The sequence below is a fragment of the Artibeus jamaicensis genome, unplaced genomic scaffold, assembly GCF_021234435.1.
Source record: "Artibeus jamaicensis isolate MK-2021 breed Jamaican fruit bat unplaced genomic scaffold, CSHL_Jam_final contig_432, whole genome shotgun sequence".
NCBI lineage: Eukaryota > Metazoa > Chordata > Mammalia > Chiroptera > Phyllostomidae > Artibeus > Artibeus jamaicensis.
In genome coordinates this window covers 12,520,021-12,536,777 of record NW_026521828.1, presented here as the reverse complement: position 1 = coordinate 12,536,777, position 16,757 = coordinate 12,520,021, and the positions used below count along the sequence as shown (strand labels likewise).

General features: G+C 57.0%; 1 protein-coding gene and 1 pseudogene across 7 annotated transcripts in view; both read left to right on the top strand.

Moving 5' to 3' along the window:
* The window catches only part of SYNPO (synaptopodin), a 36,159-nt gene that overhangs the window by 16,318 nt on the left and 3,084 nt on the right, over positions 1–16,757 (top strand). For 2 of the 7 annotated variants that reach the window (XM_037161869.2, XM_053665910.1), the window contains exon 2: positions 10,209–12,562. In XM_037161869.2, coding sequence (XP_037017764.2) covers positions 10,209–12,562 — 2,354 coding nt within the window. Of the gene's footprint in view, positions 1–1,515; positions 1,625–3,596; positions 3,619–3,793; positions 3,816–4,660; positions 4,745–10,208; positions 12,563–16,757 lie in introns of those variants that run through there. The other 5 variants (XM_037161871.2, XM_037161874.2, XM_037161870.2 and 2 more) reach the window with 5 other exon arrangements.
* Positions 9,019–9,135, top strand: LOC119061413 (uncharacterized; annotated as a pseudogene).

The window sequence follows — 16,757 nt, the reverse complement described above, 5'->3', positions numbered from 1 at the left end:
ACAGGATGCACCCTGGAACCAAATCTCATGACCCCAGTCTTCTTTTGCAGTTGCAGGGACAAGGGGAAGGTGGGGCTGGATGATTCAGCCTCTCCTGTAGCACAGGCTTCTCCAGCTGGAGGAGAGCCAGACAGGCCTGGGAATTGGTACATGGCATGGAGGGCACAGCAGGGTCCAGCCCCTGGCATGCACAGGGCCTCAGTGCCCTTCTGGCTGAAGGGCTGTGTACCCAGCGATGGCGGCCAACCTCAGCTGTACCTTCCCTCCCAGGAGTCTTGGACCTGGCGCTCACATCTAGCAAGAGGCAGACTTGGAATTCAAACCCTGGTGTCTCAAGCCAGTACAGCACACTGGCTAGACACTGATGCTGGGGTCCCCTTGCAGTGAACATTCTAGGGGGTGAGGGAGTGAGGGTGGAGGTAGTTGGGCTGTGCCGGATGGGGCTGAACTAGAGAGAGACCAGCCCCAGAGAGGGCTTCGGAAGGGAGGGAGGCAGACAGAGCCCTAGCCTGATAGACTTAAACAGAGGCTCGTTTGTGCTCAGTCGTGCACAGTGCTGTACACTGGAGAGACCGTTTCTGTGTCTTGTTGGCTCTGCTGGGCAGACATCATCTTGTTTTACTGATGAGGAAGTTGGGGTTCAGAGAGAGGAATGATTTACTAAAGGCTGCACAGGATGCCTTGGGAAGAGGCCGCACCCGTAGCTGGGTTTGGTAAAGGAGGGCTGGCTGTCTGGGAGGTGGGAAGGCAGGCAGGCCGGCTGAATGAATGTGGAAGTGAGAAGCGGGAGCAAAGCCTGCAAACAGCTGGAGGTTGAGATAACTTCGGTGGCTCAGAAAACCTTGCTGAGCCCCAGTTCCCTCATCTGTACGATGGGCATAACAGTGCTCTCGGGTCACAGATTGCAAAATAAAACAAAACAATATAATAAAATAATGATAATACTGAAATCAAATGCCAGGAACATAAGAAGCAACCTGAGTAATAAAAGGGAAGTGCACCTGGCCTCTGACAAGTTTGCCTACCAAGGCCACCTGCTCCCAGGCCTTCTCTTGCAAATGCCTGGGAGCCTGAGACCCCAGAGAGTGAGCACCGCCTGGAGGAGCTGGGAGAGCTGTTGGGGGCGGGGCTGTGTGTCCCGCCCCCCCCCCGCCCCCACCGTGAGACCCTCCTTGCGCAGCAGGAGGGTAAAGGCTCAGCCTAGACGGGCTCCCTCCTCCGCTGTCTGCGCCCTGCTGTCCGCTCTGACTCCAGCGTGCCTGGGACGTCATTACCATTCCTCCTGCGTTTTTTCCCCCCAGTTATTTATTTTTCTGTGCGGAAGGAATGTGGGGAATTTACCACAGGGCGCTGGCCTTCGCTTTTGGCTGCTGGGTGGCTCTTCTATAAGAGGGAAGCAGTTGAGACAGATGGCTATGGCTGCGGAGGCGGAGGCGGAGGCGGCGGAGGGTCCCCGCTGAATCAGTGGCCCGGGGAGTGGGGCGGTTATGTAACCGGCCTGGAGGCTTAAGGCAGCCAGTGCAGTGCTCCCAGCCTCTGGGCGTGAGCCTGGAGACGTCAGAGGCCCATTGGAGCTACACGTGGACCAGCCCGTTCACCTTCAGCCTCCGGGAAAGCCCGGCAGGTGTGTTCCTCTGATGGGTGCCTTTCTGTCCACCTGGTCTTGAACTGGGGCATGGTGGGTGTGGGTAGGGGAATAGAGCAGGGCGGGGGATTGCCTTGAGCTTCCCAGCCTCTGCTGCGCTGTCTCATTACTTGGAATACCTTCACATCTCTCTCTCCCTTTCTTTTTTTCTTTCTCCTTTTTTCCTTTTTCTCTCTCTAATAGTTTGTTTTTTATTGCATCTTTCCTACCAATTATCCCCCAATACACTCTTCCACTTCCACACCACCCACTTCGGCAGTCACCGCACTGTTGTCTGTGCTCCTGAGTTCTTTTCCATTTTTCTCCCTCCCTCCACCCATCAACACCCCCACCCTGGAGCTTTCTGCCTGCTCTCTGTCCGTGAGTCTGTCTCTGTTTGGTGGTTTGTTCAGTTCGTGCATTAGTTTCCACATATGAGTCATCATACAGGACCTGTCTGTCTCTGGCTGGCTCGTCTCACTTAGCACAGTGCTCTCCACATCCGTCAGTGCTGTCACAGAGAGTAAGATTTTCTTTTTTTATTGCTGAGTAGTATTTCATTCTGTAAATGTACCATGGTTGTTTTATCCGTTCATCTACAGATGGGCCCTTGGGCTGCTTCCATATCTTGGCGATTGTAAATAATGTTGCAGTGAACATGGGGGCACGTGTATTCTTTTGGCTTAGTGTTTCAAGTTACTTCCACGTCTCCGTCTTTCCAGACCTAGGGCATATGCCACTGCCTCCAGGAACACTTCCCAGATTGCCTCATCCGAATTCATCTTGCCCTTAGGCTCTATATTCTCCCAGCAGGTAAGAATAGTCTGCCTCTTAGGTCATCTCCCTCTTCCCCCACAGACTTGTTGGGTCCCCCCACCCTCAGTCCCCACGAACCACCCACTAGATCCCTGCTGTGGAGTCTAGACGGACCCGGGATCCAGATGAATCTAGAACGCACGTCCCTGGACGCAGGTACATTTGGACCGCGGGGGTGCTCATTCTACAGCCATGTGTCTGGTCCACACCTATGAACTCCCTGCTGGGTGATGGCCTCAGCTGAGGATGGAGACCAGCCGCCGTCCCAGGCTGCCAGAGGGCCGAGGGGAGGAGTGACATCTTTGTAGAGGGCCCAGAGTGTGTCAGGCTGGGGCAGGGGCTGGGGAGCCAGAAATGGCCTAGGCCCAGCCCTGCCCCTGGCAGAGGCATAGTTTAGGGGAACCATCACTACCCCGCCCTGGTTTGCCACCCTTTTTGTCACCTGGGATAAGGGCTTCCTCTGGACGGGAGGTGTGGCAGTACTGTGTTCCCAAGGCTCCCCGGCTAGGACCGTGGAAGCTGAGGCAGCCGGGGAGGGCTTAGCAGGGGCAGCCTGAGCAGGGGTGGACCTGGAGGTCGGATCCTGGGCCTGAATTTGGCTCTCGGCGAACCAGCCTTTTCCTGTTTGCTGTGCACCCAGGGCTGAGCCTGCCTCTCTCTCTGCATCACCATTTCCAAGTCCCTGAAAATCTAGTTGTAGATTAATGTTTAGGCCAGCAGTGAGCAGTGCTTGCAGCCTATAGAGATGGCTGCCAGCCAAGGCCACGGCCAACTTGGGAGCCCTTGTCTTAGGTTCCCTCCAACCCACCCATCCTGCTCTGCCTAATCTCAACCCACGGTCAGCAGGGATATACCAGGAGTTGGGCCAGGCCTGGCTTCCTTCCCCTCCAGCCTTGGTTTGTGAGCTTTCCCAACCTATTGTCTCTGCCATCCAGTCTTCCTGCTCTGAAGCCCCTGAGCCAGGTTGAGCAGGGGAGGAGCATTGATCTAGAAGTCTGAACGGATTGATAAGGGCTTCCTGGAGGAAGTGGCAGTGAAGCTGGGCCTGGGACACTGGGTGGGGAAATGAGTGTGCTTTGTGGGCAGAGCTCTTGAGGAGGATGTGCCCAGGCTTGGGATCAGTCAGACTCCCAGCTGCAACTCCACTCTGCCTGCCCCTTGCTGGCTGTGGGGCCTGGGTGAGTTCACTGATTCTTCGGACCTCGTTTTCCTCGCCTGTCCAGTGGAGGTAAGGGAGCCTCCCTTATGAGGTGCTGTGAGGAATCGGTGAGAAAATACATGCTGAACTCTGAGCTTGGCAGCATCTGGTGCTCCTTACATGTTGGCTGTCGTCATCCTCATCGGCTTCATCCTTATTCTGTGAGCACCACGGAAGGTGTGGGGAGCCCTGCCCCCAAGCTTCCTGGGGGAAATTAGATTCAGTCCCAGACTGCTGCGGAGCAGCCTGGCCCACGGGATAAGCACTGGACTTGCCCTCGGGGCCACCACGGGTTTGAATCCCAGCTCTGCCTCTGACCAGCTGTGCCCCCTTGGGCAGGTCACCTCGTCCCTCTGAGCTGCTTCCTCTCTAGCACAGAGGTGAGGGGCACTGACCTGGAGGACTGCTGTGACTGGGGCCAGAGCCTGGCATGCCGTGAGCACAGCCTGAAGGGTAACTCTCAGTAAAGCGAACAATGTGCAAGTGGTGAGGTAATTGAATACCGCAGATTCACTGCTGCCGGGGAGGCTTTGGAGGATTTGGTGGCTTTTGAGTTGGGTGGGAAGGCCGGGGCCTGCAGAAAGGATTTAGACAGAAAAGGGTTCCAGGGGAGGTGTCTGTGCCAACCCCACAGCAGAGGTAGGAGCTCGCAGCACGGGTGTGGGAGCCACAGGCCGTTGGACTCCCTCCGGCCACTGCTGAGTGCGCTGGGAGCAGGGCGGCCAGCAAGCTCTTGAGCAGCCCTGACGTCAGGGGCTCTGAATGCCACCCCGAGGGCTTGCTGCTTGGTTCTCCACGTCCTGGGGAGGCAGGAGAAAGGCACGAGGATGAATCTGGCCTAGTGGGGCGGGTAGATTGGCGGGGGAAGAGGCTGGGGGCGGAGAGGCCATTTAAAAGGCTGTTGCAAAATCAGTTTTCCTGATAAAGAGCTGCGCTGAGTCATCCGTGGAGGAGAGAAGTCACATCCAGCTCCTCTGCGTTGCTGTGGATGTGGGATTTTCCTTTCTGTCAGTGAGGCAATTGGCTGCCTCTCCCAGAGGCTTGGAGAACCAAGGCCGGCTCAGCACCCAAGGGGAAACTGGGCTGCAAGGGAAGACCCAGCCAGAGTGAGTAAGATGAGCACTCAGGTGCCTTTGTGATTTGGGGGGTGTGGCTTAGGGCCTATAGCATCCCTCTCTGGTCTCAGTTCCCCTCTGGGCATCCAGGGAGAGGCCTACTGTGGCTTCTCCTGGCCTTGTTGGTGGCAAGGCTGGAGCTAGGTCTGGGGCTCCCCGCTCTTGTTCCTATGCATTTCTCATGTCCTGGCAGCCCTTCCCACCTTAGTCTGAATTATTCTCCTTCAGAGAGGAGCTCTGGCAGTCTGTCGAGACTCAGTCAGGTTGCACTCACCAGGACTTTGGCATGGATGGAGAACTCTCTGGAGAACGGAGGCTGTGTCATTTCCTCCTTTCAGCAGGGAGGATATAGGGCAGGGGCTGGCAAGGTAGCCAGACCATTACTCAGGCCAAGTTCATCTTCCTGCCCCCAGCTGAGCCAGAGGTTGTGCGGCGGCCATCCATTGGTTTCTTCCTGACCCCACTAGGGGGGCAGTTTACCCAGCCTGTTTACCTGTCCCATTGCCAAGACTCCCAAGTGGCCAGAGTGGGCTGCTTCCAGCCAGTCTCTATTCCCACCACTGGCTCCCTGTCCCGCTCCACCCTTCCCGGGCCTGGATACTCCCATTGACGGCAGCCATGTGAAGGAACATTTCCTTGAATTCTCTCCCTGTCCCGACCTTCTGCTCTGGCCTCCCTTCCCCTGCCTGCCCCGCCTCCCTCCTTCGGATCCTTCGTCCAGACAGGCCTGACGGTGGGCAGAATGGGCAGCTGCCTACTGAGCTGAGGGGGTGGGAGGAAGGGCGCGTCCCTACCTGAGCACAGTTCGAACTCAGGTCTCCGACTCCCAGCACACATTCTTTCCACTCCACTAGTCTTTTATGTCCTAGCAGTCATTTCTGCCTTAGCATGAATGAGTTTGTCAGCTCTTCTCCTGAGTTCGTGAGCCCAGAACAGCATGAGTTGTTCCAGGCAGATGAACGTGCGGGAGAGAGGGCGCTGCTGTGCACTGATCACCAGGCGAGGAAGCAGAGGGTTCTGCAGACCATCGTCCAGGAGCCCCAGAGCCTCTGTCTGTGCCCCTCCCTCCAGAGTCAGGGTCTGGAAGACAGAGTGGTTGAGAAATGTGACTCAGCAGCTAGACTCTGAGTTTTGAATCTCTGTCCTGCCACTTGCAGGACATATGATCCTGGGCAGGTCTCTCTGAGCACCGATTTCTGGGAGGAAGGACAGTATTATCTCTGGAGATGGTTGGGAGGATTGAAAGAGGTGATGAGAATAAGGTACGTTGCACAGCACCTGGGCTGCAGTGAGGGCTCAGTAGTGACCGCAGCCATTCCGACCTCGTTCTAAGGCAGTACTCAGGGCTCCCTGTCCCCCTCCCCCCGACTTGGGGACTGAACCCTGGTGGACACTGGTCTCCCCAGCTCTCTCCCCACCTCAGGCAGCTCTTCTTGCACCTGCCCTCACCCCTTCCTCTCCTGAAGGGCTGTCACCAGAGCTCCTGATCCATTGACCAGGCTGGAGCTTTCCAGGGCCAGCACCCCAGCCCAGCCCTGCAGAGGCTCAGAGAAGAGGGGATGCTGTGACTTGCACAGGTGCAGGCTGTCACCAGGCAGGTTGAGGGCTCAGTGAGGTGCCTGTCCCCTGCAGCCCTTGGGCACCTCCTGCCTTTCTGACACCAGAGAGCACGCTCTTGGACCCACTGGCTGGGGCATTGCCAGGGGTGGCAGTTCCCTAGTCTGAGGAATTTCGGTTGGAACCGTCTCCCCTGGTGCCCTGCAGTGAGGGGCTCTGGGGTCCCCTCAGCTTCGTTCATGTGGGATGGCAGAAACCATCCAGACTGCTAGCTCAATCTTCTTCAAATCTCCTGCCAAATTCCTTTTCCATGGAGTCACTGCAGGCTGGGGTGGAGGGCACGGGAGCTTCCTCAGAGGCAGGCTCTCTCACCTCCTGGCCTCTTGGGCCATGTCCCTGCTGTCTCAGAACAGCGGTGTGGGGGACGCTCCAAGTCTGGCTGGGGATCAGCAGACCAGGTCGTGCCCCACCGCCCTCTCTGCAACCGTTTCCCTCTCTGAGCCACCAGGCCAGTTTGTCCCCAAGGGCCTGCATGCTCTGCCATTTGAGAGTTTTCTAAACCCATGGCCTTCAGAACCCGTGTGGAGATAGGACCGAAGCAGAGAAGGGTGGGGAGGATTTATAAAAGTTGAGGCCGTTTGCAGTTCTGGATTATGAGCCTCACATTTGGGACTCTGCTAGCCGGAAGGTTTGGTGCTCTCTGGAGTCAGGGGTGAGTGGGCTGCTCTGCTTTCTGGCTCTGTGACCTTGGGCAGCTGACTTCACCTCAGTGAACCTTGGTTTTCTCATCGCTGAAAAGCAGATAATAATAGTTCGTGCTCCATAGGGATGTCGTGGGAATCCACCCGGATGGCACATGGGAGGCGCATGGCTAGGTGCACAGTGCGAGCCCAGTGAGTGTCAGCTGCGATCGCTGCTCTTGCTGCTTGTGCGTCCTGAGGCCCATCGGTAGGGGTGGGGTGTTGACCCTGGCCCTGCCACGTGGGGATGTGCTTTGTGTCTGGGAATCTTGCGGGGCTGTCAGGTTGGAAAAAGGAAGCATTTTCTCTGGGTGGCATTCGGGGGGCAGAAGTTAGTGTAAGGAACAACTTCATAGCTGAGGACTCTTCATGAGTAGAAGGCCCCTCTCAGGGTAGTGACCTCCCTGTCCGCCGAGTGTTTAAACAGAGGCTTGTGCCCTCTGAGGCACAGTTTTAGGGATGCAGGAATTGGACCTGGTGACAGCCATTTCTAAGTCGCTGAGGTTCTGCAGTTTGGGGCAGTAATGCCCCCCCACCCCACCCCTGACCCAGAGTTCTGGAATGCCCTGCTGTGTGAGCTTCAGAGAGTCGCCGCCTCTCTCAGGACCCTGACCTGAGCAGTGCTTCTCCTTTGCTAGAAGAATGTCTGAGCCCTTCCAGGGAGAAGAGTGGGGTCACCAGTCCCACCTCCTGCCTGGGCAGCATGAACCTCCTGGCAGCTGTGACCTCACTGTGGCCTCCCAGTGCTTTGTCACCTGCTCAGTTAAGGAAACTGGCTCCGAGAGGTGCGGTGACTTGCCCAGGCCACCCAGGTAGCAAGTGGCAGAGCCTAGATCTGGGCCAAGAGGCCCGGTTTCTGCTCAGCGCAGAGGAGATGGACACCGCGTGGAGCTGAACAACCTCTCAGGGCCCTTCACACCTCCCCCCAGGAGCAGCCTGGCCAAGCCCCCAAACCATTCACCTTGCATCAGAGGGGTGATCCAGGCAGGAGGGAGCGGGTGTTGGGGGACCATGGCACAGGCTGTGTGCCCTCACTGCTCTGGACAGGTGGGCGCAGGTCCTGATGGGAGTGGGAAAGAATGGGATTGGGGCCAGACGGCCTGTGGCCGCTGGGCCTGGTCCCAGTGAAACTGCTGCCGCAGCCTTTCTGCTCTGCGTGGCCTCCCTGCTGACCCTAGTGGGAGCCCTGCCTGCCACCAGGCTCTGGGGCTCAGTTTCCTCATCTGTAAAATGGGGGTGGTGGTGACATTGCACCTTTGTAAGGGCCCTTCCAGCTCTGAGTCTGTGAATTCTGAGCCTCGCTGGCCGGATGCCTAGAAAACTGTCCCTGGCCGCTCACTCAGCATGTCACGGCCAGTGCTAATGAGGGGAAGGGAGGAGGAAGGGCAAGGTCAGATTCCTTCAGAACTAATTAGCTTCCCTCAGTGGCAGCAGGGGCTGGGGAGGAATTTTCTCAGCCACTGAGTGAGCTGCTAACCCTGACCACAGCCCATCCAGCTACCTGTCTGCTGGCCCATTTGTGCGGGCATCCATTTGTTTAGTCGCTGTTCAATAGCATAAGCTCAGCACCGATTGTGTGCCTGCCAGCAGTGAACTTACGGAAGGCTAGGGGTCTGACCCCAGCCTGACCCCTGACCTCAGGTCCCAGCCTCCAGCCCCAGACTGAACCCCAAACCCTAATGACTATGTTCCCCGTGTGTCCCAAATGGACCTTTAGAAACGAGTATGGGCTGTGGACCCAAAGAGAATGGGTTCTGACCCCGGCTTTGCCCCCCTCTGCTGTGCAACTTTGGCTGCGTCGTTCACATGTCTCTGGACCTCATTTTCCGTTTCTGTGAAACGGGTGAGTAATGCTTGTCTCCTGGTGTTCTGGTGAAGATAAAACAAACTAATGCAATGTTCTGGTATAGTCACTACTGAAATCAGCCCCATTTATTGCTTTTATAACATTAAAATATGAGCATTTTTATCACTTCTTGGCCTTTTGGCTAAGAAGCCAAACACTCAAGTGTGGTATCTGTTCTTATCAGTTTAAAATATGAGCATTTTAAAATGAATGTTTAAATTAAAATGGGAAGAAAGTCTGCCAGGACGTAGAAGAAGCTAATGGCAGCTGTGACCTCACCTGATTTGTGGTGTGGGGTGCTCAGAGGAAAGGGACATTTTTCACTGTACACTTTTTTTTGTTTTTGAACACTGTATACTTTTTCATGTTTTTAACTTTTTAAAGATCATGTGACTATATTGCCTATTCTTAAAAGAGGATTGTTCCTGTTTGTGTTTGTGTTATCAAATGACTGTTGTCCAAGTTCGAAGGTGTCCAGTGTCCTAAGAAAGGCACCTAGCAACGTCCTGGGGGTTCATTCGTGCATTCAGTCATGTTCACTGGGCACCCTCTTTATACCAGGCTCTCTCCCAGGGGCCAGGGTGAGAGTGCCAAACAAGTCAAGCAAGGTCGTTGCCCCCTTAGAGCTCAGGTTCTAGGTGGGGGGACAGAGAGTAAACAAGGAAACACGTGAAAGAAAATCATTCTGAATTGTGTTGAGTCTTATGAGGAAATAAAACAAAGAGATGGGCTAGGAAAGGGGAGGGCTCATTACAGAGGAAGGTCCCTCCAGGAAGGTGACATTCAAGCAAGCCCTGAATAGCAAGAAGGAAGCAACCTGGAATTCCACCTGGGAAAGATCATTCTAAACAGGGGGAAAAGCATGTGCAAAGGCCCTGGGGCAGGAACAAACTTAGTCTTTTCAAGAGACAAGAAGAAAGCCTGCAGGGCAGAGCCTGGTGAGAGAGGAGAAGGCAGATGAGTGGGGGGTGGAATGGGGCTGGACTACTGGGGCCAGGCATTCTTCTTGACCTCAGTAAAGTGCTACAGCAGCAACCTGCAGGCTGCAAGTGAAGGGCCGGTTAACCCTGAAGCAGCGGCAGTTGGGGAAGGTCTTGCCCAGGTGGTGGCATTTGGATTGGGCCGTGATGTCTGGGTCAGGGATCTTTATGAAGAGAGGGGACTCCAGGAAACAGTTAAGTAAAGACCAAATGCCGGAGGAAAATATCATCTGTAGGAGGGTCATGGGTGACTGTCTGTCTGTCTGTCTGTCTGGGTACCCGTGTGACTTGGCATTCCCACTTGCTAACTGGGCCCCTGTCCCTCCCTGCAGCGCTGGGCCGGAGCACCAGCCTCACTGAGAAGGACCTGAAAGAGGCCAAGGCGAGGAGCCAGCAGATCGCAGCCCAGCTGACCACCCCTCCCAGCTCCAACTCCCGAGGCGTCCAGCTCTTCAACAGGCGCCGGCAGAGGGTAAACGAGTTCACCTTGGAGAGTCAAGGCCAGAGGGGACAGAAGCCCAGCCAGGAGTCCCTCAGAGTGCCCCCTGCCAGCTGCACAGGCCATGCCCCAGAGCCCTGCCTGAATCCCACCTCACTTCCCAAGCCAGGCCCTCCAAGGAGCCCTGACGGCCAGAGCCTTGACGTAGGGGTCTCTGGTCACAGCATGGAGGGGTGCTCAGAGGAAGCCAGCTTACTGCAGCACCTGGAGAAGGTGGCCAGTGAGGAGGAAGAGGTCCCACTGGTGGTGTATTTAAAGGAGAACGCTGCCCTGCTGACGGCCAATGGGCTGCACCTGTCCCAGACCCGAGAAACCCAGAAGAGCCCACCAACCCCACCTCCAGCCGAGGCCCACAGCCCAGCTGCGGATGTCAACCAGAACCTTGCCTCACCCAGCACCGCACTCGTCACACCTGCGTCCACCAGCAACCACAACCTGCCAGCCACCGATGTCAATCAGAACCTGCCGGCCACTGTCACCCCCCAGAGCCTGCCGCTTTCCAGCATCCAACAGAGTTCTTCAGAGCCACAACTCCCACCAAATGGCACCATACCAGATTCCAAACCCAGCACCCTGTGTGCTGCTGGGCAACCCCAGGAGCTGGCCGCAGAGGTGCGGTCCAGCACCCTCCTAATTGATAAGGTATCAGCTCCATCTACCACCACCAGCGCCTTCCCCAGAGAAGCCACTCTCACCTCCAGCTCTGGGGCCCCAGCCCCGGATTTCATATCTAGCTCCCTGCTCATCGATGTCCAGCCCGGCACCGCAGCGGTATCAGCAGAACAAGAGACGCTGGGGCGGGCAGCTGCCACCACACCTACCAAGTTGTACAGCGAGGTCCACCTCACGCTGGCCAAGCCCCCCTCCGTGGTCAACAGGACGGCCAGGCCCTTTGGGATCCAGGCTCCAGGGAGCACTGGCCAGATGGAGCAGAGCCCCATGGTGCAGAGGCGACACCTCGGGGGGAAGGCCCCAGCTGGCCAGTCCTCCAGCATGGCTGACAGGAGCCCTCGGCCGCAGAGGCACGTAATGTCTCACAGTCCCATGGTGGAGAGGAGGCCCATGGCACAGCGAAGCCCAGCCTTGGAGAGACGCCCCTTTGGGAACTTCACCCCACCCCCCACTTACGCCGAGACCTTGTCCACAGCGCCCCTGGCCTCCCGGGTTAGGTCTCCCCCATCTTACTCCGCCCTGTACCCCAGCTCCGACCCCAGGCCTTCCCATCTGAAGGGCCAGGGGACTCCCACCAGCAAGACAGGGATTTTGGAGGAGTCTATGGCCCGGAGGGGCAGCCGGAAATCCATGTTCACCTTTGTGGAGAAGCCCAAGGTGACTCCGAATCCAGACCTGCTGGACCTGGTGCAGACGGCCGATGAGAAGCGGAGGCAGAGGGACCAGGGGGAGGCCGGTGCGGAGGAGGAGCCCTTCGCGCTGGGGGCCGAGGCGTCCAACTTCCAGCAGGAGCCAGCGCCCAGGGACAGGGACAGCCCCACTGGGGCTGAGAACGTCCTCCCCGAGTGGGCCTCGTGCCTCAAGTCCCCGCGAATTCAGGCCAAGCCGAAGCCCAAACCCAACCAGAACCTGTCCGAGGCCTCTGGGAAAGGGGCTGAGCTCTACGCCCGCCGCCAGTCCCGCATGGAGAAGTACGTCATCGAGTCTTCGGGCCCCACTGAGCTGGCCCGCTGCCCTTCACCCACTATGTCCCTGCCTTCATCCTGGAAGTACTCCTCTGGCAGTCTCCGGGTGGCGTCCCGAAGCCCAGCTCGGACCCCGCCTGCCTCCCTCTACCATGGCTACCTGCCCGAGAACGGGGTCCTGCGCCCGGAACCCACCAAGCAGTCACAGCCGCCCTACCAGCTGAGGCCCTCCCTCTTCGTCCTCTCTCCCATCAAGGAGCCTACCAAGGCCTCGCCGAGAGCCACCTCGCCAGCCAAGCCGAGCTCCCTGGACCTGGTGCCCAGCCTGCCCAAGGCGACCCTCCCTTGGTCACCTGCCCTGCCTCGGCCCTCCCGCCCATCGCCAGGCCTCTGCACAGCCCCTGGCCAGGATGGCCTCCAGCCCACTGCCGTGAGCCCTACCTATGGCAGCGATATCTCCCCCGTGTCTCCCTCCAGGGCCTGGTCTCCCCGAGCCAAGCAGGCCCCGAGGCCCTCCTTCTCCACCCGGAATGTTGGGATCGAGGCTCAGGTGTGGAAGCCTTCCTTCTGCTTCAAGTAACAGACCCCACAGGGATCCCACTGCCCATCAAGGCCCCCTCTCTGAGGGCAGGATGGAAAGCAGATGTGGCAGGAAGCGGCCCAGGGCCGAGAGTCAGGGGTATGGGGACGCGGGACTCAAGGGCTGACGCTGCTACCAGCTAGCTTTGTGACGTTGGACAAGTCACCTCCCCCGAGCTGCAGCTGCCCATTTCCTGTCACAAGGGTGGTTGGACTCCCTGTCAGAGGGCTACGACGTCTGCTTCTGGGTGGGAGGAGGGTCGTGGAGAGAACTCCCAAGGCAGGCCCGATCCAGGCTGGGGGCTTCCTCTGGCCGTTGTGAGCTAATGGGATGCCAGCGTCTTGCTGGGGAGTGGCCTAGAAGGGGCCCTAACAGGGGCTTCTGGAGCAGACAGAACCTGCCAGTGCCTGCGGGACAGCCGGCCAAGGGGCTGCCTCCTCTGCAGCCCCAGTGGGGCCACCCTCATGGGGCCTCAGCTCCCAGCACCTTTCTGCCTGTTGCTGGATTCTCGCCTCCAGGGTCTGTCTCTTCCGCCTCTGCCTTCTGGACGTCGTTTCCTCTCCACTGCTTCAGAGAGCTTTGCCTCGGCCTCCACGTTTTCTTCTGCTGGACGAAGACTTAGCCCACCACTGCTGTCTGATGCTTTTCTTCTGCCCTCGTGCTCAGCTGCCTCCATACCTTCTCCAAAAACCTGACTCTGCTCTAGGGACCTCTCAGGCAGTTCATCCCAGCCCTCCGCCCCAGTTCCCGGGCTTGCCCTCACTGTTCTAGGTTCGGGGAGGTCCGGGGGACCCCAAGAGATGGAGAGCCCTGTAGAAGGATGTGCAGGCCTGGGTGTGCAGTGAGAGCACAGGCCCCTGGCGATGTTGGCTGTTTTCTCTTAAGCTGTAGCCGAGATCTGCCCAACTGGAAGCAGCCATCTCCATGCAGGGGGAGGGAGGGAGGCCACAGAGCAGGTTTCTGGTCCCATCTCAGCCTCTCATTTGCTGTGTGACTTTGGCCAAGTCGCTTTCCCTTTCTGGGCCTGTTTTCTCATTTATACAATGGGGGCTCTACCTGGCTGTGAGCAGCTGTGAGGACTGAGAGGACAGGCTGGTGCTTCTGGAGAAAGGCCTTGTAAGTGATGACAGTCCCCTGGGAAGAGAGGGGAAGGACAGGGGCAGTTGCCATAGGACAGATGGAGATTAGGTGTCTGCTAGGGTGTTCTGGGAAGGGTGTGGCCAGAGGAGCTCGGGCATCCTCGGCTGGGATGGTGCAGGTGCAGGTGCAGGATTGCCTGGAAGTGGGAGCGTGGCAAGGGCTGGGGCTGGAGCACAGCCGCTCCGTGCGTGGGACAGAGGAGACCTCTTAAAAGGCTCTGAGGAAAAGGCTGGGATGTAAGAGACTGATCCCATGTATCTCTTCAGATTCATAGTGCAGTGAGGGTGTTCAGCCAGGCAGTCTGAGAGCCTCATCACCTCTGACAGCTTTGATGTGTTGCAGCTCCCCAAAACCAGGCTTTGTGGGGGTTGAGAGAATATAGACGCAAGAGGCAGAATTCAGATGGAAGCTCCCCAAGGCTGGGGCCTGAGCACCACCCACTTCCCTTCCCCAGCCCTATTTCTGGGCTCCCCCGTGGGGAGAGGCATGGTGGGGGTGGCGCCCAGGCCGGGCTGAGCCTGCAGTTTTCCTGAGCTCTGGGCTCATCTCCATGGGAACAGGGGGTGCCTTCCCAGTGAGTTCATTCTGCCCAAAATGCGGGGGCATGGAGAAGGGAGTCATGAGTGAGCTCAGCAACTTCACGCCTCCCGGGACAGAGTGAAGCCCCTGCCCCTAAAACCCCTGCTCTCCTTGACTCCCCAGGGCCAGTGTGGAAGAGCCCACCTTCCATCCTGCAGTGCCTGCGGCCAGGCTGGCTGAGCTCTTCCCCCAACTTTGTTTTCTCTCCTGTTCTCAATACACTCTGCCTCAAACCTGTCTTGCTTCTTTCTTTCTTCCATGCTCGCTGGCTGCGGTGAGGGCTGTCTCCCTCCTCCCTGATTCTGGTCTGGGAAGTGGGGCAGGGCGACTCCGTTACTGTGTGTGGATGCGTGGTGTGTCTCCCCGTACTGCCTGCATCTGCTGTGCGTCTGGATCACCCGTGGGGACAGATGTGTGCTGGCCTGGAAGTGAGGTGCCCTCTTTCTTCCCCGGAAACCAGAACCCCATGGAAAACACATTCTTCTGCTTTCTACTGCCTTCAGAGTTTTGCCAAAAAGGCCATAGAGCATGGGGAAAACCCACAACCTCTAATGGTTCAGGGGTGTTGAGTTCTTTAAAATTTACATGCCTTTAGCTGGAGCCCAAACCCTCGGGTGCCCTGCGGTGCCCCCTCCTCTCCCTGCTCTCTAAGTCTGGCCACTTCCTACACATCACCGCCTGCCTCTGCGAAACATGGTCTCTGCCCCAGGTAGAGAGGAACGAACTGCCATGGAGAGTCGGAACCAGGCTCCAGTCCCAGATGTGCACCCGACTCCTTGCGTGGCCCTAGAGAGCCCCAGGGCCGCAGTCCCCCCTCCGTGCAATGAGAGGACTACAGAGGCAGTGTGGGAGCCAGCTCTGCCTGGTTCCCCACCAGCTCCTGTCCGACTCTGCCCTCCTCGAGCCTTCGCCCCACACACGTGCCCTGCTTTGGGGCTGGTGCTGGGGTAAGTGGGTGTACTTTTGGAATTTTCGCCTGTGTGTACTTCACAGGAGTTCTGGTGTATACTGGTGCATTGAGATCTGTGCCAGAAAATGAACAGCTCCGATTTCCCACAGCCTTTTTGTCTTGTGCACCCTCCCCCACACCAGAGTCAGTATCCAGCCATGGCAGTTCTGGTGAGGTCAGGCTCTGGCCCATCTCCAAGTGATGAGGAGCCACTCGCCACTGCCCCCAACATTCCAGTCCAGGCTTGAGCGGTCAGTCCTGTTACTCCTTCCACCTGCTGCTGGCCTTAGCCTTCCCCTTGTGGTGACCAAAGGAACCCTTAGAGACAATGAAGCCTTAGAGACTTCCAACAGTTCACATACCCCCTGCCTCAGCCTACTCTTCTGGCTGAAGAGTCCAGGTTGCTCTTGATGGGCTTTGATCATGAACTCTCGGCCCCACTTCCCTCAGCTGGGCGGACCGCAAGCTTCCTGGGATGTCGTGCAGATAGAGCACCTCCCGGTGTCCCTGGCTCATGTATACACAGCTATGAACTTGAGAGTACAAGGGGTGGATCCTGTACAGAGCTTGAACCTTCCTACTTGATGACTGGGGTCTCGGGTCACTCCAGCATCACCACCCCAGGCAAAACAGCTGCACAGCATTTCTCTTCAGGTTAATGGGCTCAAATTCTAAGTCTGCTCATCTAGCAGCTGCTGCCTTGAAGAAAACATATACTTTGTTTATTGCTTCCTTTTGATTGGGAGAAATTAGATTCTGATTGGATGAGAGGCTGAATGGCTTGGCTGTGATTAATTACTGATTGGATTAGAGAATGGTTATGAATGGCTCTAGGTTTTGATTGGGTAGGAAGCAGTGAATGGACTGGCTAGTTCTGGACTCTGAGGGATGATTGGTGGTGAATTTGGATTGGACTGAAGGCTGAGTGGACTGGTTTCTTGCTGGAATCTGACTGGGTGAACAGTTGGATAGTCTAGCAGATACATACTAGGCATGGATCCCACACCCTGACCTTTCATACCAGTTCAAATTAAATGTGATGTATTCTTCAAGTAGTAAATAGCCACACACACACACACACACACACTCACACTCACACATTCCTGGTGGGCAGAACATACGGGATAGTTATTTATATCTCTGAACTTCATCATCATTGTAAAATGGGTGCGATAATGCCAGCTACCTCCCCAGTCTGTTGTGAGGACCTAGTGGGAGACAGAGTATAAGACTGAACCTCGGGGACTGGAAAGTCCCTAAGTAGGTAGAAAACAAATATGATGGTACAGAGCAGGGCAGTGCTTTATAACCTCAAAGAAGTCCACACTCCCCTGCCCCGTCCCACCCCATGCCAGCAAGAAGTCCCCTGAGGGGAACAGGCTGCCTAGCGAGGAATGGCCCAACTTCCTTTTGTTTCCATCTGTCAGTGGGAACTTACTCCCTGTTCAAGGCATCCAGGAGAAATTAGAAGGCAACCATGGCAATGGAATGAGGGCT